The sequence below is a fragment of the Temnothorax americanus genome, unplaced genomic scaffold, assembly GCF_048541705.1.
Source record: "Temnothorax americanus isolate GAGA-0224 unplaced genomic scaffold, ASM4854170v1 Scaffold99, whole genome shotgun sequence".
NCBI lineage: Eukaryota > Metazoa > Arthropoda > Insecta > Hymenoptera > Formicidae > Temnothorax > Temnothorax americanus.
The window spans coordinates 1-25640 of NW_027509822.1; the positions used below are offsets into that span (position 1 = coordinate 1).

General features: G+C 41.4%; 2 protein-coding genes and 1 long non-coding RNA gene across 7 annotated transcripts; 2 read left to right on the forward strand and 1 right to left on the reverse strand.

The window, feature by feature from the left end:
* The first annotated feature begins 2899 nt into the window (after positions 1-2899).
* On the forward strand, positions 2900-5685 carry LOC143908553 (huntingtin-like). Of its 2 annotated transcripts, none has more exons than XM_077426244.1 (5): positions 2900-3224; positions 3304-3487; positions 3646-3924; positions 4000-4141; positions 4213-5685. In XM_077426244.1, exons 1-5 carry the CDS (start codon positions 3139-3141, stop codon positions 4719-4721), a joined length of 1200 nt encoding a protein of 399 aa, XP_077282370.1. In that variant the 5' UTR covers positions 2900-3138; the 3' UTR covers positions 4722-5685. The 2 variants fall into 2 exon arrangements, with proteins under 2 accessions (XP_077282370.1, XP_077282371.1); XM_077426245.1 differs by having other exon boundaries at positions 3307-3487.
* A 1954-nt stretch (positions 5686-7639) lies between these two features.
* On the reverse strand, positions 7640-8731 carry LOC143908554 (uncharacterized). 4 transcript variants are annotated; one of them, XR_013260190.1, is made up of 3 exons: positions 8605-8731; positions 7883-8101; positions 7640-7792 (listed from the first exon to the last, which is right to left on the reverse strand). It is a non-coding gene; the product is annotated as an uncharacterized LOC143908554 (long non-coding RNA). The 4 variants fall into 4 exon arrangements; XR_013260189.1 differs by having other exon boundaries at positions 7883-8110; positions 8605-8726; XR_013260191.1 differs by lacking the exon at positions 8605-8731 and adding an exon at positions 8279-8522 and having other exon boundaries at positions 7883-8110.
* Positions 8732-17555: 8824 nt separating this feature from the next.
* Positions 17556-18098, forward strand: LOC143908562 (uncharacterized). Its single transcript, XM_077426251.1, has one exon. It carries the CDS (start codon positions 17556-17558, stop codon positions 18096-18098), a length of 543 nt encoding a protein of 180 aa, XP_077282377.1.
* The last annotated feature ends 7542 nt before the right edge of the window (positions 18099-25640 follow it).

Genomic DNA, 25640 nt, shown 5'->3' on the forward strand with positions numbered 1-25640 from the left:
CCTCGAACATTATCGCAAACTTAATCTATTCGCGCCGGCGGAACCTTGAAAGCCAATTACATTAAACCAACTTACCACTTTCGATTGCCCCCTTTTTTCCCCCGCGAATCTGGTCGGATGACATAAGATCCTACCGGGTCAGGGTTCCCTACCGCGGTCCGTCCTCGTAACGCTATGGAGGGCTGGCCTTGAGCCGGGGCGTCTTCTTTGTGCTCCACGGCTTCGTCCCTCGCCGATCCTTCGACCTTCCGCCTGCTATTGTTTCCCTTCGTCTGTCCTCGGCCGCACACTCCCCCTCCGTCGCAATTACCGACGGATTGGCGACGCGGCGCGTGCGGTCGCAACGTTACGCTACGATATCATACGAGAGTCTTGTGCGGAGGCTCTTATCCAGACAAATTTGCATAGCGCATAAACATAAGAAATTAATTGGTTTATATTATATGTGCAAAAGGAAACAGACCAATCCATCTCTTTATGCATATGCTTATATGCACCTATGCAAGTTTGTCTTTGTCTAGGTTGACCTTGGACAAAGCAAGCGCCAAGTTTTTTACAAGAAAAAATTTATTTATTTATTTTAATTAAATATTTTTATTTTATAATGTTACCTCTTTAATTCTTTGTGATTAAAATAATTCTTTGTAATATTATAATTTTATCAAGGAGAATTAAAACTACTACCACTTGGGTTGATAGAAAGACTCTCAGGAATACAAAGATACATACCACTTGGTTTTTTTTAGGTATATATTCTCTTTGTAATTGGCGCAGTATTAAAGATTTCACTTTTTTTTTTTTTAATAGATACCACTTGTTATATTTAGGCTTTTTCGAAGTAGATATCACTTGGATTAAATAAAGTAACAATTTTGTAATTTAATAATTTTGTTTAAAAAAATTAAAGCTACTACCACCTAGGTTAGAATAGATTTTATTTATTTTTGAATAAATTAATGATACTACCACTTGGTTTTTTTTTCGAGGTAACAACCACGCGTGTACTTGGCGCCCTTTTTTTACTTTTTTTGAAAAAGGTAATTTTGTACTGATATCAGGCATTTTGTAGTGTTACGCATCCTCTTCTAAAAAGGGCATGTCATCCATACTCGAATCTATCGAAATATTGTTGTCGCTTTTCCGCAATGCGTATTGGTTATCTTGTTGTGCTTACTTCATGACCGGCTGTCATGGCATATTTTTTTTATGTAAAATGTGTACCTATATTGATAATAGTTGCTTAATTTTATTATCAATTTTTTGTAAAAATAATATATAAATATTTTTAGCACCTGTAGGCCATCGTTCTTCTTTCGTAATCATTTTTTGTTTCTCATCAATTTTAGTCCAAGATGTCCCTTCTCTACACATACTTGTATAATCGCCATTCTCAATACATGAACCATCATGAAATATAGCATTCATTACATTACTGCTGTTTAGCTATTGATACTTTAGCTGTTGGTATGCCATTTAATAAATATACATATTATACAAATATACAAATATACAATATTTTTAATAAATATACACTTTTGCAATTTTTATAAGTCAACATTGAAAGGTTCTATGATCATTTATTGCATATTTCACAAGTAACATAATTTTTTCCGCGATTTGCGCAAACGGCTTCACTGTGCGCCACAGCCGCAGCATATCCCCTCTAACTGGCTAGTTCGGACACGAACCATTAGCACGGACGCAAACCATGTGCGGTTACCGAGCGAAACGACGTAGTTGAGTTGCACTTTCTCAGGCGGCGCGTCGGAAAATGCGACACAGAAAAATTGACGAAAAATGCCGAGGTGGCCTCTCTCAGGTTTCTCTCTGGTAGACTTTTACGTTTACGCGAGCGTTACTTCTGTAGTAACTTACGATATATCACTCGTTTACGCGGAGTAAATTATCGCAAGTTACTACACAATCCCGTTACGCGAAGGAATTATCGTAAGTTACTACAAAAGTAACGCTCACGTAAATGCGTAGTATTAGAGACCGCGGAAGATAGAGACCGCGATGATTGGCATTTGCAAAGATAGGGTCAAAGCACATAACATGGCGTAGCGATATACGACGGTCGTAGTCCCCGACCGGACAGATCAGAGGATCGATCATGTATCTTTTCCCCTAGGACGGAAATGTGAAAAGTGAAAAGTTTATCTCTTTCTATTCAACACCAATAGAAAGAGATAGTTACATAAAAGTTTTCACTTTTCACGTTTCCGCTCTAGGAAAAAAGTTACATGATCGCTACCCAGGATACGCCAAAGCTTGTGCGTTACTTATAGCGTTTTTTCTTGGCTGCACTATCGCCCTGCACTGCCCTGCACTACCCAATAGCGTTGCATTAATGTTGCGCTAGTGTTGCACTAGTGGGCAATAGTGCAGCCAAGAAAAAACGCTATTAGGGCCTAAGCAGGGCTGCGTTCCAAAATTCACTCTAGTTAACTAAAATGCTATAGTGTACGTCACGTAAACTATAGATTTTAGTTACCCAGAGTGAATTTTGGAACGCAACCCAGAATGGCTGTCTTGGCAGTGTTTTATGCCTTAAGTCTTTGTCTTATGTAACGCACAATACTGTGTTAATGTTTCCTGTCTTGTGTAATTATACGTCGCGTATACTACACATATAGTAACAAATATATATATATTAGTATTTTATATATTATTAAAATACACATTTATTACTTTTTTCTTCTTACCTTTATTATCTGTAATTTCCTCAACCTTGATTTCTTCTTCCTCTACGTCTCCATAAATCTTAAAAATTACAACATACAATGTAATATATATATATATATATATATATATATATATTAGTATTTTATTATAGTACACATACACGCGTGCGCGTGTATGTGTGTGTGTGTGTGTGTGTGTGTGTGTGCGCGCGCGCGCGCGTGCGTGCGTGCGTGTGTGTTGAATTGTGTGTAATATTAGAGATAGTTATTATATGTTGATGCTGTTCCACAGGGCGATATAGCAGCATGGTAGTTTGCGGTATTTGCGATGTGTGTTCGTCACGATCTATCATAGACCAGCGGCCAAAAGCGGCAGGATGTCATTCACCGGTCGCACGGTTATTTGAGGCGGCCCCCTCGAAGAAGCTAGGAAAGGTCCGTTCCAGGATCCGGCATGGCTTACCTGAACGGGGTGCTGAAGGCTGTGGAGACGCTCAACGCTCTACGGGAGTCGGATGCTCCGTCGGATCCCGGCGCGAGGTATGAGCGGTATAAACACATCATCTCCGGCGACGTGAGAGAGATCGTTCCTTAAACATGAGTTTTTGCTCTTGAACAGTAGGAAGGAGAAGGTCTCCTGTTGCGCGATCATCGTCGAGGGCGTATGCTTGCCAACTGTCAGGCAGAACCCCAAGTTCCCACAGATTCTAAGTACCACCATCGAAACGCTGCTGGCACTCTGCAACGATGAGGAATCCGACGTCAGGATGGTCGCGGACGAGTCTCTCAACAAAATTATAAGGGTACGACACTTTGCGCCTTCCCATTTTGTACCTGTTATTAAACCGGAGATTGTAGATGTTCATGGACGAAGCACGAAAGCGAGCATATGCGGAGAAATTAAACACTTAAGAGCGATCTATTGGGCAGATAGATATATCATTGATACGTTCTTTGCCAGGCGATGGTCGACAGTAACGTCGTTAAGATCCAGATAGAGCTTTACAATGAGATAAAAAGAAACGGACCTGCACGCATACTGAGGGCTGCGCTTTGGAGATTTGGCCTGCTGAGTCACATGATACGCCCTTCGAGGGGTAAAGCTTACGTGGCAAATCTGATCCCGCGTATAGTGATCATCGCGCATCGGTCGGAGGATACTGTGATTGAAACATTATCGCAGTCGTTACCATTAATTTTCAAAGTATTAGGACCATTTATGACAGACAAGGATGTCAAGGTAAGAGTCTCGACGTTGTATGATTATACCGGAGCTACTTCCATGAGCTTGGGAAAACATTAAATCTTGTTTCAGAATTTACTGAGGGCGTTCTTTGAAAATATCTCTTCTCCTCAAGCAGCTTTTCGTAGGGCGGCAGCTAATATGATTCTGACAACGTGCATAAATTGCAGGAAGCCACAGTTCTTTTTAAATTATGTGATGGTATATACGTTAGGTACGCGCTAAATAATTACGCGCTGCATGATGCAGAAACGTTCATTTAATAATAATATTTATCTTATCTAGATATAATAACGTCAGGAAGAAACGCCGACGATCATTCCTCTACTGTTATAGGCGTCTTTGGATGCCTGAGAGTGATTTTACCTTACATATGTAAACCCTCGGAGCCCCAAGATAGCAAGACACAACAGATAGATAACTTGTTACATATTTATGAATTGTGTTTTTACTATACAAAATTGCATTCTGATCATAATGTCATAAATGCAGCTTTAGAGACTTTGGCGCAACTCCTGAAAATGCCGTCAAAGCCGTTGGTGTCTGTTTTATTGCCTTCAAAGGATATAACGCAAAGCAGAATAATGTCGAATCAAAATGCATGCCTTCCATCGCTGGGTCACATGAGCATTTCCAGCGCAAGTACTGCCCATGGCGGAAATTTGGATTCCATTTTAAACTTGCACGCGCCTGATATTCCGGAAATTACTCCAAATGCAGAGTGGATCGCAGATACGGAAACGACATTAAAACGTGTAATCCTCAAACGCAGATCGAGTGTACGAGCGACGTGACGGAGACGAAAGAAAAGATGTTAGAGAGTTATTGTCATCTGCAAATCGAAATCACTGACAACGAGATTGCGGAAGAAGGTAGCGATGCCGAAAGTGAGATCGAAAAGTCCGAAAAAGCGCCGTATCCAATCCTGCAAAGTGAACACTCGAAGGAGGAAGATTACTCCGAAGAGACTAAGAGACTGTGAACGGATTACTGAAGTGCTATTGCGATATATGCCCGGAAACCAATTATACCTACGAAACCGATGGTTATTGTTTTGCTAGTACGAGCCTGAAAAACCACGTCATTACGTATGCACGGAGTATCGTCGCCCTGGTAACCATCTCCGATAGAAAACGATAAAAAAATTTCTTATCGTTTTTAATATGGTTAGTGAATCGTTTATTTACGGTACTCTATCAGAAACTCACGTTACAAAATACTTGGGATTCTATCGTAAATGTCTTATCAGCTATACATCAGTTTTTATCGTTTTTAATATGGTTAGTGAATCGTTTATTTACGGTATTCTATCAGAAACTCACGTTACAAAATACTTGGAATCTTATCGTAAATGTCTTCTCAGCTGCACATCAGTTTCTATCGTTTTTAATATGGTTAGTGAATCGTTTATTTACGGTACTCTATCAGAAACTCACGTTACAAAATACTTGGAATCCTAATTGTAATATCTTATCAGCTATATATCAGTTTCTATCGTTTTTAATATAATTAGTGAATCATTTATTTACGGTATTTTATCAGAAACTCACGTTGCAAAATACTTGGGATTCTATCGGAAATTTCTTATTACCTTTATATCGGTCTCAATCAGTTTTTAACATAATTGAAGTTTCGTTTATTCACGATACTCTATAAGAAATTCTTGATACAATACACATGGGCTTGCATCCTAAATTTCTTATTAGTGGTGCATTGGTTTCTATAATTTTTAATGGTATTAAAGTAGCTATAATTGTCTTTTTAATATGGTTAATAGTGAACCGTTTATTTACGATGCCCTGTCAGAAAAAAATTGGAAAAATTTGAACGTTCTCAGCTATATATCAGTCAGAACATCTTTAGATGTTTGCTACTCTGCATGCCACCGGATTATAACCGTGTAAAAGAAAAATAAACCGTATCAGAGATCTTTCTATGATAAAGAAAGAACTGCATTTTTTTTTTTTGAAATAATTAAGCTTCCACTTTTGCGACAACAGCACCAGGAAGCCAAGGGCCAAAATTTTCACGGTTATTAGAGAAATAAAAACAACATTTACATTAGAAACGTCTTATTTAAAATTGCATTAAAATACAAATAAAATATTTTATTATTTTAATCTTAATAACAAATCACACACACACACACACACACACACACACATAAAAATACTTCGACGAACTTTAGTTTCGAAGATGATAAGTTGTATGTCGGAAAATCCTGATAAGAAACGATAGATGTGTCGGTTCGGTTAAGTCGTATAAATATCGACGAGATGTCTATCGTTTTAACCTTATAAAAACATATGCAAAGTAGAAGGTTTTCAAACAATTCAATTTATATCTAATATACGATAGAAAACGAACCGATTTNNTGCCGTACAGAAAGTGATAAGTTGTATGTCGGAAAATCCTGATAAGAAACGATAGATGTATCGGTTCGGTTAAATCGTATAAATATCGACGAGATGTCTATCGTTTTAACTTTATACAAACATATACAAAGTAGAAGGTTTTCAAATGATTCAAATTATATCATTAATATACGATAGAAAACGAACCGATTTGCTGCCATAAAAAAGATGATAAGTTGTATGTCAGAAAATCCTGATAAGAAACGATAGATGTATCGGTTCGGTTAAGTCATATAAATATCGATGTCTATCATTTTATTCTTATATATCCGTATTAATGCATACGGTAAAATTATTACCATAAATAACGATACATATTATATCGTGTATATACGATTGATTCAGATGGGCAATAATTGTACATATAGAAAACGATTCATAACTATAAAATTTGTATAGTTATTTTCTTATTCGGACCTAAAACGATAGAAACCGATTCGATTCGATTAATGTTTTATCTGTCTTCTAAATATGCAACGATAGAACCGATAAGATACGATTAAAAACGATACAGATATAGCCGTTTTTAATCGTTTTCTATCGGATATGGTTACCAGGGTGAGCGGCGATGACGCAACGTGAGTTACCTAGAAAATGGCCTTGACGATAACATTACCAAATGGGCAGTCCATAAACATCAACAGTAGACCGGTTTCATATATTCATATTCCTCATCAACGCAATGCGAGGCTCTGCAAGATTCACGAAACCTAATTTTATACCCGTACTGTCGTCATCTATAAAATACTGTCGTTTCTATTACCCGTAATGTCATTATCTAAAGTAATTTCTGCGTGGCCAGGTTACTTTATATGGTTTTTTAAATGATTATTTGATTTATTGAAACCGTATTGCATAATCTATTAGTTACATTCGCTAAATGTATGTAGTAGTAGTAGAAAAGTGAGTGATTCCACTGGGGCCCCCGACGGCACCTAGATCTTACTGATCCTTTATGTGCCTCCCCACTCTTTTAAATGTATGTAAGTTTTACATGGATATTAAATACATGTATTAAACATATTTATAAAAGTACAATTTAATTGAACGTCACTCTCCTCCAACTTTATCCCCTCTATCCATCTCTATCTCCATTTCGACCATTTCGGGCCGCGTCGCTCGCGTGACTCGCGTCTTATCTCTAGCATCACTGCGATTGAACGTACATATAATATACACGTTATCTTCTCTCGCTGTATTCGCAAGAAATTTGCTAAGGTCGAAAACATTCAGAACCGAGAATACAGACGGGCGTATAATAAAAATACTTAATAATCTAAATAAATAAGTACATGTGATTTAAATTATGAAACATTTTTCTAAGACACAAATATATTTATTTTTAATTAAACGAGTAAGCATAAGGCATACAAATTATACATCTAAAATAGTTAATTGTTTTTTTGCAGCAGCATTTTGCTATTTGACTATTAAAAAACTCTGATGTTGATCTGAAACAAAAATATGCAAGCAAATTTTTATTTACTGAAATACGTATGTGATAAATACAAGTATTTTTCTCGATTATTTTATTATATTACCTGTTGGTGATCATCATTTTATTGACAATCGTTCTGCAGCTCGTCCTGTAATTGATCGTGCTACAACTTCTCGTCTTGCAGTTGATCGTCCTATCCTACAACTTCTCGTCCTGCAGTTGATCATCCTACAACTTCTCGTTCTACAGTTGATCGTCCTATAACTTCTCGTCTTGCAATTGATTATTTTACAGCTTCTCGTCCTGCTGCCGAGAGATCATCCTATAAATACTAAATAAATTATATACATGTATAATATAAATATAAATAATTTTAATTACACACACACGCACGCACGCACGCACGCACGCACGCACGCACACACACACGCACGCACGCACGCACGCACGCACGCACACGCACTACGTTTACGCAAACGTTACTTCTGTAGTAACTTACGATAATTCCTTCGCGTAAACAGGATTTTGTAGTAACTTACGATAATTTACTCCGCGTAAACGAGTGAATTATCGTAAGTTACTACAGAAGTAACACTCGTGTAAACGTAATAACACACACACACTATCTGTCACGTATACTATGTTTACGCGAGCGTTTTACTTCCGTAGTAACTTATACGATAATTCCTCCACGTAAATGGAGATTCTGTAGCAACTTATGATAATTCATCCCGCGTAAACGAGTAAATTATCGTAAGTTACTACAGAAGTAACGCTCGCGTAAACATACAGTTTGACAATTTTTACAAGGCAGCATATACGTACGTGTTTGTACGATTTTGTAGATACACCTTCCTTCTTAAAGATCTCTCGGCATCAGCTCTTCACGGTCAATACTTATATATATTTCACTATCAGTCACGACGCGCAAACGGGAACGCCTATCAAACACCTACACTTATACTTTACTACGTTGTAAAAAACTGTCACACACTGCGACTAGAGTCCCTTTATAAGAGTCTGGACAGACTGGTCCTTATTTTCATTGGACGTGCAACACCATGGCGGAACCAATCACGAGTGGTAAAATAACGAGCCTTCCCTGGTAACCATATCCGATAGAAAACGATTAAAAACGGCTATATCTGTATCGTTTTTAATCGTATCTTATCGGTTCTATCGTTGCATATTTAGAAGACAGATAAAACATTAATCGAATCGAATCGGTTTCTATCGTTTTAGGTCCGAATAAGAAAATAACTATACAAATTTTATAGTTATGAATCGTTTTCTATATGTACAATTATTGCCCATCTGAATCAATCGTATATACACGATATAATATGTATCGTTATTTATGGTAATAATTTTACCGTATGCATTAATACGGATATATAAGAATAAAATGATAGACATCTTATCGATATTTATATGACTTAACCGAACCGATACATCTATCGTTTCTTATCAGGATTTTCTGACATACAACTTATCATCTTCTTTATGGCAGCAAATCGGTTCGTTTTCTATCGTATATTAATGATATAAATTGAATCGTTTGAAAACCTTCTACTTTGCATATGTTTTTATAAGGTTAAAACGATAGACATCTCGTCGATATTTATACGACTTAACCGAACCGACACATCTATCGTTTCTTATCAGGATTTTCCGACATACAACTTATCATCTTCTGTACGGCAGCAAATCGGTTCGTTTTCTATCGTATATTAATGATATAAATTGAATCGTTTGAAAACCTTCTACTTTGCATATGTTTTTATAAGGTTAAAACGATAGACATCTCGTCGATATTTATTCGACTTAACCGAACCGACACATCTATCGTTTCTTATCAGGATTTTCCGACATACAACTTATCATCTTCGAAAACAAAGTTCGTTGAAGTATTTTTATGTGTGTGTGATTTGTTATTAAGATTAAAATAATAAAATATTTTATTTGTATTTTAGTGCAATTTTAAATAAGACGTTTCTAATGTAAATGTTGTTTTTATTTCTCTAATAACCGTGAAAATTTTGGCCCTTGGCTTCCTGGTGCTGTTGTCGCAAAGGTGGAAGCTTAATTATTTAAAAAAAAAATGCAGTTCTTTCTTTATCATAGAAAGATCTCTGATACGGTTTATTTTTCTTTTACACGGTTATAATCCGGTGGCATGCAGAGTAGCAAACATCTAAAGATGTTCTGACTGATATATAGCTGAGAAATTACAAATTTTTCCAATTTTTTTCTGACAGGGCATCGTAAATAAACGGTTCACTATTAACCATATTAAAAAGACAATTATAGCTACTTTAATACCATTAAAAATTATAGAAACCGATGCACCACTAATAAGAAATTTAGGATGCAAGCCCATGTGTATTGTATCGAGAATTTCTTATAGAGTATCGTGAATAAACGAAACTTCAATTTTAAAAACTGATTGAGACCGATATAAAGGTAATAAGAAATTTCCGATAGAATCCCAAGTATTTTGCAACGTGAGTTTCTGATACAATACCGTAAATAAATGATTCACTAATTATATTAAAAACGATAGAAACTGATATAGCTGATAAGATATTTACAATAGGATTCCAAGTATTTTGTAACGTGAGTTTCTGATAGAATACCGTAAATAAACGATTCACTAACCATATTAAAAACGATAAAAAATTTTTTTATCGTTTTCTATCGGAGATGGTTACCAGGGTTAGGAGCCTCTCTCAAGGTGCGTATTATGGAACTTTTCGAAATGGATTCCGATCGGAATTGTTATTTCCTACATTTCTATTGTATTTTTAGGGAAAACAGTATAATTTCGACAGGAATCCATTCCGCAAAGAGTAGATAAAACAATAAGAGACCTAACTCGGGAGCTCCGAGGGGGGGTGAGGGGCGGGGGGGGGGAAGGCGCCGGGGGGGACGACTCGTAGGCGAGGGGTCAGCCGGGGGGGGGGGACGACTCGTAGGCGAGGGGTCAGCCGGGGGGGGCAACTTGATGGCGAGGGGTCAGCCGGGGGGGACGACTTGATGGCGAGGGGTCTGCCGGAGGGGGGGGGACAACTTGGGGGCGAGGGGTCAGCCGGGGGGGGGTGCAACTTGGTGGCGAGGGGTCAGCCGGGGGGGGACAACTTGGTGGCGAGGGGTCAGCCGGGGCGGGGCGGGGGGGACGACTTGGTGGCGAGGGGGAGCGGGGAGGGGGGGACGACTCGTTGGTGAGGGGGAGCGGGGGGGGGTCGGCGAGCGTGTCGGGACATGTTTATTAAATATTAATAAACATATCGCATTGACAAGGGGTACCGCCGGGGGGGGGGGGGGGTTGTCACTTTATCGGCGCGGGGGTATTACAAAAGCGCCGTCCTCTCGTTCGCGTTCTCTCTCGCGCGCGTTCTCTCTCGCTCCCGTTCGCGTTATCTCTCCCTCGCGCGCTCGCTCCCGGTCCCCGTTCGCGTTATCTCTTTCTCGCGCGCGGTCTCTCTCTCGCTCTTCAATTTTTAGGTAAAAAAAAAAAAGAAAAAAAATACCTTAATTTTGACGAGGGGGGGCTCCATGGCCGCGGCCCACCGACATCCGTCTCAATGCTGCCGCCAGTGCCTCCCGTGGATTTTGGCGGCCAGGGCGGTTGACGGGAGGAGGAGGAGGAGAACCCGCGATGTGCACAATTTCAGCCTCGCCGAACACCAGTTCGTCCACCAATCTTTCGTCCTCTGGCGTTGGGCGATACGCGAGACCCTGCGCGAGGGAATCGGCGTAAGACTGCGCCCGCCCGCGTCCGACAGCCGGGAGGACGAGAGCGTTCCTCAGCGCTCGCCCGCGTGAAATCCCGGGTGACGTGCCCACCTGAGTTGTTGGGAGCAGGGGCGCGGGTGGCTGACGCGGGGGAGCAGCGGACCTCTCCTCTCGAATGTCACTTACTTGTGCCCGCCCGCGTCCGACAGCCAGGAGGCCGAGAGCGTTCCTCAGCGCTCGCCCGCGTGAAATCCCGGGTGGCGTGCCCACCTGAGTTGTTGGGAGCCGGGGCGCGGGTGGCTGACGCGGGGGAGCAGCGGACCTCTCTTCTTCACTATCACTATCACTATCACTACTGTCTGTGGTGAGTGATATTCAACAGTAGTTTTCTGAACTCCTGTAAAGATTCCATAAGTTTCACGATAATTTCCAACAATCCTTCGTTGGATTCTTGTCATTCCATCGTACTTCTTCTTCTTTTCCTCCGCTGTGTTTCCTCTTCGCTTTCACTATCCGAGCAGCTAAGAGCTAATCCCCTTTTCTCTTTTGAGATATCACTCTCTCTTGTATTAAATTTGCTATAATACTTCTTTGTACTATATCCATCTGTCCCACTCTTCTTAGAAGCTATCAGCTCCTTACTGCTAGTTTTAAAATACTTTGACTTATCGTACCTGGTTCTATTAACCTCTACCAGAGGCTCCCTGGCTCTGACCTGTGATAAGCAGGGATCCTGCACAGCGCTCTTGATCGATGCCCTTTGTACTGGAGGATCCCCTTTAACCGCGTTAACGAAAGACTTGGGAAGTGCCGGCCATGTTGCTGGTTTAATGAACCTATCATACTCGCTTTCTGGTTTATTTTCCTTGCCAGCCTGGATTCTTTTAGCTTCATGAAATGACACATTCTGGTATGCCATAATCACCTTGATGTCTCTGTTGTCCTGAAAAACCGGACAGCCCTTGTACGTGGATTTATGTTCACCACCACAGTTTCTGCAACAAGCCTCTTTATTACAAGCGCCATGAAACTTATCTCCGCATATTGCACATCTCTTCTCGCTTTTACAAACAATCTTTGTATGTCCGTATCTATAGCATTTATAACACTGTTTGACCGCATCAACAAAGGGTCTAACCTTGATAAAACGCATATTATCATATATGCCTAACCTATCCGGTAATTTATTGCCTTTCATTGTAATAACAATGTTGTTCATCTCTTCGATGACAAATGATTTACCATCCTTATCAAACTTTTTCCGAGTCATTTTTTCCATTTGAATAACCTCTTCCTTGTTGACTAGTTCGTCCCACAGCTTGGGAATATCGAACGGCCAGTTTACTATTACTCCTTTGCACGAAATCGATCTATTATCAATATAGCCCTGCATGCATGAATTCTTTCAGTTCTTTATCAATATTCTCCAAACACAAGTTAGCATCTATTATATTCTTAAACTTAAGCCTAGCAAGGTTAAATTGATCCATGTCAAAAATGTCTGGAAAACTTTTTATCTTATGTAAAGCATCTAATATTTTTAACTTATTTATTTCTTTATTATTACACACCTTGTTGACACACAACTTGCAATGGACTATTTTATGACCTTCGAAATCCGACATGAATTTATCACAGCCCTTGTTTGAAGCACCTTGGTCATTCTTATATATATCCTTACTACCTACTACCAAATTACCTTGGTCTTGTACATACACTTTGTGCTGCCGCTCAGTTACCTTACCGATATCGTACGTTTTATCCTTATTCAAAGAATCTTCCTTATTTGTTGTCATTACTTTACTTGTATTTTCCTCTGACAGCTCCATCTCTACATTGCTGTGTGATACATCTACCACTAACGTCTTATCTCCTCCGTCCTTTCGGCCCAATTCTTTGTCCATTTCTTTCAATTCCTTGACACTTGCCACTACTGACCTGTCGATTATTATTTTTTCTTTATCTTTCTTGAGCACGTTCTGATTCTTTTTCTCCTTCCCGCCAAAATCATTCTCCCCTCTAATCTGGCCATAACCTGAACTGTCTTTCGGCATATCGCGAAATTGGGCCCCCCACCGAAGGGGGGCTCAAATAGAGATAAACTTTTCCTTAACTAATCTCCAGCACGTTCTACCACCCTCCTCTATCGTACTTCAGCCTCCTCTATCTCGCAGAATATCTTTATATTACAACTATTTCAGCCCGTCAACGATAACACGTCCGCCATCTTCAGCGTCTTCCTCAATCCCAGACTCGTAATCTGAGGAACCAAGTTTGAGTCCACTAGAGCCATGTAAACATGGAAAGTTTTTTTTCGAAAGCTGCGCCCTCCGTACAAGATAGGTTTCTTGTGCGGAGCAAACTGGGCTCCATCTTTTGGAAAGAGACGTTAAGCCGTTGGTCCAAAAGGATAAGTGAGATACTACCCTCTCGGAGAAGGGTAGTATTGGATGAGAATTGACTAAAGGGTTGGAAACATCCCTACAAAACGCCTTGCAACCCTGAGGGGTGTCAATAAACGTATTTATCTTTTTATCTTATTAATAACAATGGTTTCGTTGAATTTTCGATTGGTATCATAAGCCCACTTTTTCTGGCCGATATTTAAATTATAATTCCTGTCACCCTGTCTTTCAAAAGCGTGGTATCATCATGGGACTCATAGACCGAGCTTTTTTATTTTCTTATCTAAAATTCGACAAAAAAAATCTGGAACTTATTGTAAGCATCCTTTTGAACAACGATTATTCCTTAGATTTTATTTTTAACACAATTCACGAACGTCTTAAAAGTCTCTTTTTTAAACAAACTAAAAAACAAAATTTAGACGAGACACTTGACAATGGTGTAAAGAGGACGTGGTTTACCATTCCTTTTTTTCATTTATTTTTAGTCAATTTCAAAGATATTTTTAGAGAATTAGATCGAAAATTTATCATTTTACAACGCCAATAAACTAAATAAATTTTAGAAGAATTTTCTCCCGGTTTCCGCAAAGAGTATAACGTTGTCTATAAAGATCTCTGGCCGAGATTGCGACGTATCATTCGTGGGGCAGACTGGCAGACAATTAAAAACTAGAATAATTGAAAATCGCAGTCATATCCACATCCACAGAAACAGTTCCGTCCACTCCGTGATTACCGATCACAGAATCCAGAATGATCACGATTTCGATTAGTGTTACGGAACCGCATTGTAAACGCTGTACCAAGTCGTAATTCGGCGCGACAATAGGTAGCGTCACTTGATCTCGCACGCCCGATGAAACGAGCGTCGCGCATTCTGTGCGGCACCGCTCTCCACCTATCGCGGTGACGCGTTTAAACCAGGCGAAACAATCGACGCGATCATCACGAGTACTTTGGATTAAAACTTAAAGTCACTTGTGAAATAACAAACAACGGCGATTTTGGAAGCGGAAATTTCTGGACGTTTCGCTGAGATTAATAGCGCGTCCCCTTTCTGATCCCTCGAAGGTTCTCGAACCTTTTCGGTATAAAAGCGGGACCGGATGGCGCACGATCCTCTTTGCAAATTCGCTGATCTGCGCGATAACCCATGTATCTCGCTCGCTCCTAAAATCAGTTTCTTTGTAGAAAAAGTAATCTTTATTAAACTGTATATATTGTAAATATTAAATTTGGACAGTTAAACTTAATTCACAAATGTCGCTCTCTTATCTAATCGTTGTGCCGTCTACCTGCTGCCGAAACATTTGGTCCTTCGAGCCGGATATCATTTCCCGTCCGGCAATCTCTTCTCATTTCTTCAAGAGGCCCAGCCGATTAATTGAGGTGACTTAAGAAAAACAGAAAATGGAGCAGTTAATTGCGGTGCAACAGGAATTGTACGCGCGCATGACTCGCACGTATAATAACCTAAAGAAGACGGGAGCAGCTAAAATTATTTGAGCGCTCATTGCTTTATCTCTCAAGGTCCTCGACACCAAGTAGGAAAAGTTCGAACGCAATCACGAGGTCCTTCTCAAAGATTACGGAAAGAACCTCACTGAATACACTTACCTGAAAGAAGACCTTTTCGAGCAAGCCGAAAACGTTTATGTGTACCAGAGATCGGTGCTGCTCGAAGTGGAGAAAACCTTACCCGGAGCGAAGGAACACAAGCCCATGCCAGGGGACACCGCCAATTCCAAGGACATTACCGCGTATCCAGCTGCTGAGCTTCACCGGGAAGTACGAGGATTGGCCCTCATTCCGAGATCTCTTTGTGTCCCTCATCGGTCGCGATGCAGCCGTCACCGACGTGGAAAGGCTTTATTACCTGAAGGCGTGCTTGAAAGGAGAAGCGGAGCAATTGGTCAAAAACATCCCTACCACCGCGGAGAACTTCGGTCGAGCGTGGTTGGCACTGCAGGAATTCTACGAAAACAAGCGGCTGCTGGTGAGGTCGGTCTACTCCACGTTTACGTCATTTATGAAGATGAAGGGTGAGTCAGCTGCAGATCTACGTAAATTATACCACCGAGTGACTAGTACGGTCGGAGCGCTCGAAGGGATCGTTCGACCTATCACGAGCTCCGAAGACTTGTTCGTGTTTCTCGCGGTAGAAATGCTGGATGCTCGGTCGCGGTGCGAATGGGAAAATTCATAAACGATACCTCAGTTCCTCTGAATTACACGTCGCTTAAGCAATTTCTCGAACTGCATACCTTGGAGGCCGTTCAGGGAGTTAAGAGTAAAAGTAACGCGACCAAGTCAGATACCACTTCGCGATCCGCGTGCGCACATCATGCGGGAAATAAAGAACGACCTAAGAGTAAGAGCTCCTGTCTTTTTTATCACGGCAATCACTTTATCATGGTATGCGCGACCTACAAAGCAAAATCTGCAAACGAGCGAAAACAAGTTGTCGAAGCCAACAACTTGTGTATAAATTGTCCGGCAAACACCGTGTGGCCGATTGCCCTTCAAAGCGTACCTGTTCAGTTTGCGGAGAGAAGTATCACTCGTCCCTGCACGATGCGTACCGAACTGTCAAGGAGACATCTCCCGCCACGACGTCACATGCGGCACAACCTCTGTCAATTTTGGGACAGACTATTATTCTCGCGACAGCACAATTTTGGGTAGCCGACTGGTTTGGTGCGCTCCATTCCGTGCGCGCGTTGGTGGACCAGGGCTCCGAAGCATCGTTCGTATCCGAGTCGCTCGCTCAACGCTTTCGACTAAACGCGTGGCTACAACAGTCAGAGTATTCGGCACCAGCGGGCAACAGACCGGCGTTTTGCGTGGGGCCTTAAATATCGCGATCTTACCGTCAACAGGGAATACCCAGATTTCAGTACACGCGCTTATTCTGCCTTGTCTGACGGCGTAGACGGGAGCGACGGAGGTCAAGGCGAATCCAGGTTGTAAGTTGTTCATCCAGGCTGCATAAATGCAGGGGCTCGATTGGGATACTCCAATGCCTGCCGAAAATGCCGATCGCTGGAGAAACTTTCACCAGGAGTTGCCGGTCCTGGAGAATGTGCGGATTCCACGTTGGGTGAGACACGGACCGCCCGGGAGCTAGCTCGAGCTACACGGATTCGCGGACGCCTCCGAGCGGGCGTATGCGGCGGTGCTCTACTTGCGTGCTGAAACAGAGTAGGGCATTGTCACTACTCTGGTGTGCGCGAAGACGAAGGTCGCACCGATAAAGACAATCTCCTTAGCCAGATTAGAACTCTGCGCCGCGGATCTCTTAACGAAACTCACCGAACACACGCTTACAGTTTTTTAGCTCACGGTCCCAGCTCACTTATGGTCCGACTCCGAGGTTGTCCTCGTCTGGATTGGGTCTCACCCAGGGCGGTGGAAAATTTTCGTGGCCAACGGCGTGACGAATATCCAGACGACACTTCCATCCGCGCGATAGCACTATACGTGGCAGGAAAGGACAATCTTGCTGGCTGTGCGTCCCGTGGTCTGGCCCCAAGACAACTGGTGGACTACTAATTGTGGTGGAGAAGATCTCCATGGCTTACTACCACAGCCGGTCCGTGGCCGGCAACGGTCAAGCTCCCAAGCGCTGACGAAATGCCCGAACAACGCACGATCCATGTGGCGGCTGGACCTATAGCGGAAGCCGAGCCTGAACTGTTGCTGCGATGCTCATCGTTAGAAAAGCTGCTGTGTATTACCGCCTGGTGTCGACGGGCTCTCCAGGCACGATGCCCGGCTGACCAAGAGAAACCACGAGAGGGGACGATCCGAGCTGGCTGGACTCTGACGGCAGACGAGCTTGACACCGCATTATTGGTCTGGATCCGCAAGGTTCAAACTGCAAACTACAAAGAGGAATTAGCGGACGGTACCAACCAAAGGCCGTTAAAGCATCGGACATCCCTCGCCAAACTGCATTCTTTTGTCGACCCGCAAGGCGTCCTGCGAGTGGGAGGGGGCGTCTCAAGCCTGCATGCACTTCTGGCCTATGACGAAAGGCATCTGATCATCTTGCCAGCTGCTTCGCGCCTCACCAAGCTAATCATAAAGGCCTATCATAAGAGAGTGCTCCACGACGGCGTGCAACTCACGCTAAGTGCTCTTAGACGAAAATTCTGGAGGGGCGTGCAGCAGTAAAGCGATATATCCATCGCTGCCTTCCGTGTGTGCGATGGCGGGCGGCATCACCAAACCAGCTCATGGGTGACTTTCCGCAACTACGGGTCACTTCTTCATGACCGTTCCAACACACCGGAGTGGACTACGCGGGCCCTGTCATGATGCGTACATCAAAAGGGCGTGGACACAAAGCGTACAAAGCGTTTCTCGTCATCTTTGTGTGCTTAAGCACAAAGGCAGTGTACTTGGATGTCGTCTCAGACTACACGGCTGAGGGCTTTATCGCTGCTTTCAAGCACTTCGTCTCCCGACGACGTTTTTGCCAGATGATGTACTCCAACTGCGGCACTAACTTTGTAGACGCTGATTTCCAGTTCAGGGCCCTCTTCAAGGCTAGCAGTGTCAAGGCATTTGCTCCTCACCGCATTTGCTCCTCTGTGGCTTCAGACCGTGGCCACAGTGGCGCTTCAATCCACCATCGGCTCCGCACTTTGGCGGAATTTGGGAGACAGCGGTGAAATCCGTGAAACATCACCTGCGAAGAGTGGTGGGGGAATCGACACTTACCTTCAAAGAGCTGTCCATGCTCTTAGCTCAAATAGAGGCATGCTTGAACTCCCGGCCCATTCAAGCATTGTTGAACGACCCTGATAATATCACCGCGGTAGCTCCTGGCCACTTTCTTGTAGGTTCCGCTGTTGTTGCTCTTCCAGAGCCGTCTCTCCTAGAAGCAAAAAACACTTACTTGACCCGTTAGCAATTATTGTAATACATGAGAGACCATTTTTGGGATCGGTGGTCAAAGGAGTACATACATACCTTCACCCAGCGGGTAAAGTGGTGGAAGGTCAATCAAGAGGTCACCGTCGAGCGCCTGTGTCTAATCCGCAGTGAAGCCACGCCGCCAACCAAATGGCTTTTGGCAAGGATTACCAAAATTCATCCTGGCGACGATGAACTTGAGTCGTCACTGTCAAAACAGCCTCGTCGGAATTCACTCAGCCCGTGACGAAGCTCGTCACGGGCCCTGACGACGACCCTCACGCGTGATATGCGGACATTCTATCTCTTTAGTTTCTTTTAAAACTTAAAGGCTTATTGCATTAACAATTGATTCACAAACTCGTCGCACATACCATTAACTTCCGCGTGCGCTTACCTTTTTTTTCGGGTGCATACCTTTGTTCGCCGCAGCTCGACAACTTAGGGAGCACACCTCACGTACTGACTATTCAACTATTCAATAAGATTCGCGAATTATTACGCTCACTCACGATAATAGTATGCTTCGGTCACTTCACTTGATTGACTGCACTCATGTTTACATCTCACATTTATTCGCATGAATAGTAGCGCCGATCATTCACTCGCGTCGCTAGTACACGCAACATCTGACTTAATTCCGTTAGATCATTAACGGGGCGGGCGGGATGTTACGGAACCGCATTGTAAACGCTGTACAAAGTCGTAATTCGGCGCGACAATAGGTAGCGTCACTTAATTGGCCTCGCGCGCCCAATGAGACAAGCGGCGCGCATTATGTGCGGCACCGCTCTCCACCTATTGCGGCGACGCGTTTAAACCTGGCGAACCAATCAACGTGATCATCACGAGTACATTGGATTAAAACTCAGTCACTCGTGAAATAACAAACAACGGCAATTTTGGAAGCGGAAATTTCTGGACGTTTCGCTGAGATTAATAGCGCGTCCCCTTTCTGATCCCTCGAAGGTTCTCGAACCTTTTCGGTATAAAAGCGGGACCGGATGGCGCACGATCCTCTTTGCAAATTCGCTGATCTGCGCGATAACCCATGTATCTCGCTCGCTCCTAAAATCAGTTTCTTTGTAGAAAAAGTAATCTTTATTAAACTGTATATATTGTAAATATTAAATTTGGACAGTTAAACTTAATTTACAAGTGTCGCTCTCTTATCTAATCGGTGCCGTCTACCTGCTGCCAAAACAATTGGGATAATGTTAAAATTTTGGATTATAAAAGGTATTATCATAAACGACTTAGGATACAACCGTTTAAATTTGCATAAAATCACACAATTCATGCAAATGTTTCTAGTGTTACAAAACCTTTTATATCAACAGAAAATGTTGATGTAGAAGATCAGGAAGTTGATCTCTGTTCACCACTTGATGAAATGGAGATTGATGGAGCATCTGAGGAAGAATACAAGAGTAATGGAGGAACAAGTGAAAGTGATAATGTCGGAAGTGAAGACAAATATGTTTTATCGAATAAGAAAAATATTGAACCTCAAACATTTAATCAAGAAGAATTAAGTGATCTGATCAGGGAATTAGGGTTGCCTAAAGATGGAGCCAAATTACTAGCTTCAAGGTTGAAAAAAAAGAATATGTTGTCGAAAGGAACGAAAGTTTCAATTTATCGAACGAGAGATAAATTATTCAGGAAGTACTTTACTCAAGACGAAGATCTGGTATACTGTCCTGATGATACAAGACTGATGAATGATTTGAAAAAAATATATACAAAGCTGAAGAGTGGAGATTGTTTATAGATTCCTTCAAGCGAAGCCTGAAGGCCGTGTTGTTACATAATTCTAATCAATATGCGCCAATACCCATAGCACGTTCAGTAACGCTCAAAGAAAAATACAAGAATATTGAGATAGTGTTACATAAAATAAAATACTCGGAACACAACTGGCAAATTTGTGGTGATCTCAAGATTCTTTCTATGATTTTGGGTCAGGTTTCACGAAGTTTCCATGCTTTTTATGCTTATGAGATAGCAGATACCGCGAAAACCATTACGTCAAAATACATTGGCCTGCAAGAGAATCCATGGAACCCGGTTCAAAAAATGTCATCAGCAAGTCTTTAGTAGATCTATCCAAGATTCTCTTTCCTTCTCTTCACATTAAACTTGGTTTAATGAAACAATTTGTCAAAGCTTTAAATAAAGATGGTTCGTGTTATGCATACTTGGCAAATAAATTTTCAGCAATAACTGATATGCTAAATTGAAAAAGGGAATCTTCGATGGCCCACAAATCCGTACAATGTTGAGAGATGAAGCATTCGTTGCTACAATGAATGCCAAAGAAAAGGCTGCGTGGCTTAATTTTAAGGAGGTAGTTGAAAACTTTTTAGGTAATCACATGAGTGAAAACTATAAAGAATTAGTTGCTGATATGCTTAATAATGTCTTTGACCCGTCGTCTCACTTCGTTTCCAACCGAACCACATACGTGACACTTTATTTTATACTTGTATTTCTATTTTCCGAAATGTGCGACTCTTCAAATTCATTTTTCGGATTTCGACTACTGCGACTTTTTAATTATTGTACTTCTTTGACTGCTGCAGACCTTGAGGTGAGCTCTCTCCTTTTTCTTTTTTTTTTATAACAATGTACTAAATATATGTTTCTTTTTCACAGTGGAAATGTCCACTGTAACCGTGCGTACCAGCTTGCTTGTCACATCTCCTCAAGAAAGGAGCTTCCTACCTCGAATTCTGCAGAAATACAATTATATAAAAAAGTTTTCTTTTCCTAATAAACGCTGAAAATGGCTCGAAAAAAGAGCCAAAACGTTCGTTACTTTTAAATACACGTATTTGTTTTATTTGCGTGGTGCATGTATCGCGCCTGACTCGCACATTTGCCGTTAATTCTTTTAATATATAATAATAATACTTTATTCGGTTCGGCCTTCCAGCCTAAAACCTGGGACTTGGTTTACAATTCGTTACTTAACATTCACTCCTTCATTCATTCCTTTTTCCTTTCTCCTATTCTCTCTCATTTTTTCTAATTCTTTCATACATTTTACATTTACTAACTTTTCTTCCTCTCCTAAAAAATCGCTCACTCTAATCCTACTCTCTCTATCTAAATGTGTCAGTATATGCTCAATCGTTCCTTCTTTTTCCTCTTAAATCTGACATTTTCTTCTTTCCGTCGCCGCCCAGAATCTATTTTTTTCCTCTTTGTTTCCACACCTCCATCTCGCAATCAACTTTTGGCTCCCTTTGTGCCCTTTTTCTTTTAAATATTTTGGCCCCTCCTGCGCCATTATGTCCTTATATCTACCGTTGTATCTCGTGCTTCCTATCTTACTATCCATCCATTGCCCCAGTCTCTCTCTCTCTCTCTCTCTCTCTCTCTCTCTCTCTCTCTCTCTCTTTTTCTCTCTTCCCTATTATTTGACCTATATTCGTCTTTTTATCCCTCAGTACTTTTATTCCCTCCGAACTAAATCAATTTTGCCTATAAAACATTTCTTTCTCCTCTTCCACCATGCCCTTTTGTCCCTCTTTCTCTTTTTCCTTCACGCATTCTATTACCAATTTTCTTTCCCCCTCCTTCATAGCCTTTTCCTCAAATCTTACTGCTCTATTTCCCGCAATTGTACTGAGCTTTACTTTCCCTGTTTCCTTGTAAACTATAAAGTCCGACGTACAGGAGTCAAAGTTAAGGGTCCACTTTACATACTTTTTATGTATTCTTTTCAATTCTTCTCTTTCTCTCCATCCCCAAATCTCTGCCCCATACATTATAACCCCAAGCACTAAATATTTCAATAATATCATCCTTCTCCTAAAGTCATCCCTGAACCTACGTTCCCCCAACCCCCAAACCTGCTTCATCACTATATTTGCCTTCTTCTTTACGCTCTTAATCTGTCCACCGTCACTTCCATTCCTCCTCAGCTCGTATCCCAAGTACTTGTATTCCCTTACTTCCTCTAATCTCTTTCTTTCCCATTCCTATCCCGCCTCTTTTCTTCTGCCTCTTCCTCTTCTAAAGCACATAATCTCCGACTTCTCAGTGTTCAACTGCAGTTTTTTTCTTCTTAAATATCTCTCCAGTCTCCTTATCATCTCTTTCATTCCATCTACACCTTGTGCCAGCAACACCATATCATCTGCATATGCCAGCGTCCATATTCTTTCTGTTCCAACCCTCATGCCGCCCGCCTGTCCTGTCCTCATCTCTTCCTCCACATCTGCGATCAATATCGAGAAAAGTAGCGGGCTCAGAGGGCACCCCTGCCTTACTCCTTTTTTTTGTCCAGAACCAGTTGGAGATTTTTTCGTCCACTCTAACTGCACTCTTTGTACTTTTATAAATTTCCTTGATCTTTTCTATTATACCTTTTCTTATTCCTCTTTTCTCTATTACTTCTCATAATACCTTTCTATCCACTCTGTCGAAGGCCGCCTTTAGGTCCACAAAGAACCCATATACCTCTTTCCTCCTTTCTTCCTCAATTCTCTCTTGACCACGTGCTGCAACACATACACGTTGTCCATCGTCCCTCTGCCCTTCCTAAAATCTGCTTGGATTTTCGGCAGAATTTTCTTCTCTTCCACCTTTTTCTTACCTTTTCTGCTAATATCCCTGCATAAATCTTGTACGCAGTACATAACAAAAAGACTCCCCTGTAGTTTTCCGGGTCACCTTTTTTAAAAATTGGGGATATTAGCCCTATTATTCATTCTTCCGGAAAGCCTTCCCCTTTTCACACCTTTTTCAGGATTTCCTTCAGCTTTTCTTTTATCCGTCCATCGCTGAACTTTCACGCCTCTCCTGCTATCCCATCTACCCCTGCCGCTTTTCTCCTCTTTAAGTTCTTAATTTGTTCTTCAATTTTTTGATCTTGGATCTCCAGCTCTCCGTCTTCTTCCTTGCTTCTTCTTTCCACCTCTTCTCCTGTCCTCTTTACTTCCTCCCAGTAGTTGCATAAAATGCTTTTCCCATTCCTCCATCTCTATATCTTCTTCAATGGGTACTATTTTTTTCCTTTACTTTTTTATTATCTTCCATATTTGCTCTTCCGTTTTTGCGTTATCACTTCTTCCTCATATTTCTCTAGTCTTTTTTTTTCCTTCCTTCTATACAACTCCCTAAATTATCTTCTTAGTCTCACATATTTCTCCTTTCCTTCTTTCCCCATTCTCCATTTTTTGTATGTCCTCTTCAACCCCCTCTTCTTTCTCTTACACTCCTCATCCCACCAATCCTTTTCTCCTATTTTTTTTCCTAATTTTGATCCTTTTTCTTACCATACTTTTTTCTACTGCCTTCTTCGAGTTTTCCCACACGTCCTCCACTTCTTCTTCCTTCACCTCTACCTTTTCTGCTTTCTCCTTATACTTTTTGATACTTTCTTTGTTCCACTGTATTACTTCCTTTGTTTTCTCTTGAATCTCCTCCTCTAATCTCTTTCTAATCCTCCCCTTATTTCTACCTCCAAGGGTTGGTGATCCGACTCTACTCTTTCTCCAATTGTTAGTTTGATCATCCTATATCCCACGTCTCTCGATTCACCACGATGTAGTCCACCACCGATGCTCCTCTTCCTCCGGAAAACGTCCATTCTCCTTCCTTATCGCCTCTCATATTACCGTTCCCTACTTCCCATTCCCTTTCCTCCAGCATCTCTATGGCCGGTATTCATAGTCGGTTATTATATTTAAGACCATCTTAAGTATAATTTTAAGATCTCATTAACCAATCACAGAGCCGTATTAGCATCTTAAGATATTACTAAAGACGGTTTTGAAGTAAGATCGGATTATGAATACCGGCCTAAAAATTTCTTTCCCTCTGTATTTATTACCTCGTCCTTGGAGCTTCTCCCTCTTTCCCCCTCATTGTCCCCCTCATAATTTTTACCTTTCCCCCTATTCTTGCATTAAAATCTCCCCCTATACATAGAATTTTCTCTTCCCTTTTCTTTACCATTTCCTCAAACCCTCTTCGTAATGTTCTCATTTTTTCCCCGTTATATACCGTTATTATTCTTCATATTTCCCCTACTACCTTTAATTTTCTCTCCTGCATTCCGTTTCCAGATTCTACTTCCTTAATATCTATCTCCTCTATCTCCTTTCTCACGCCTGTTACTATGCCTCCCTTCGCCCTATCTTTACATTTTTCTCTAATCGCAAATTGACATTTCCATACAAACTTTTTTGACATATTCTTCTTTATCTTCTCCCATTCCATCTCTTCTACCCACGTTTTGCATAGTCCTATAATATCGAATCCTTCTATGTATTCCCAGAATTCTCTGTCTTTCTTCTTCAGCCCTGCCACATTCCAGAATATCATCTTTATTTCTGCGCTTGCATCTCCATCTCCTTTCCTCCCCTCTTCCTCTTCTTTTTGTTTCCTGTTGTTCCTTGCACTTCTATTCCTTCATCTCGGCCGGTTTTTAAAAATTCTCCCTTTTCCTTATTTCCTCTGCCACCTCATTCCACACATACATCTCTTTCTCTATGTACATTTTTCTATATCCTATTTTTACCTTTTTTCCTTCTGCTCGTTCTTTTCTTGCCCGTTCTCTCAATTTCCTTTGCACATTCCTCTCCTCTTTCGTTAGGTCGTGATCAATGAATATGTTTTCACCGAACAATTTACTCTTCCGTTTCATTATTGCTTCCTTTCCCACCAAATCTCCCATCTCTACTATTACTGCTTCCCTTCCTTCCCTGCCTACCACTTGAACACCTTGTACATTTTCTGTGGTCCCAAATTCCTTTTCCAAAAATACTTTAGCCTCCTCCTTTA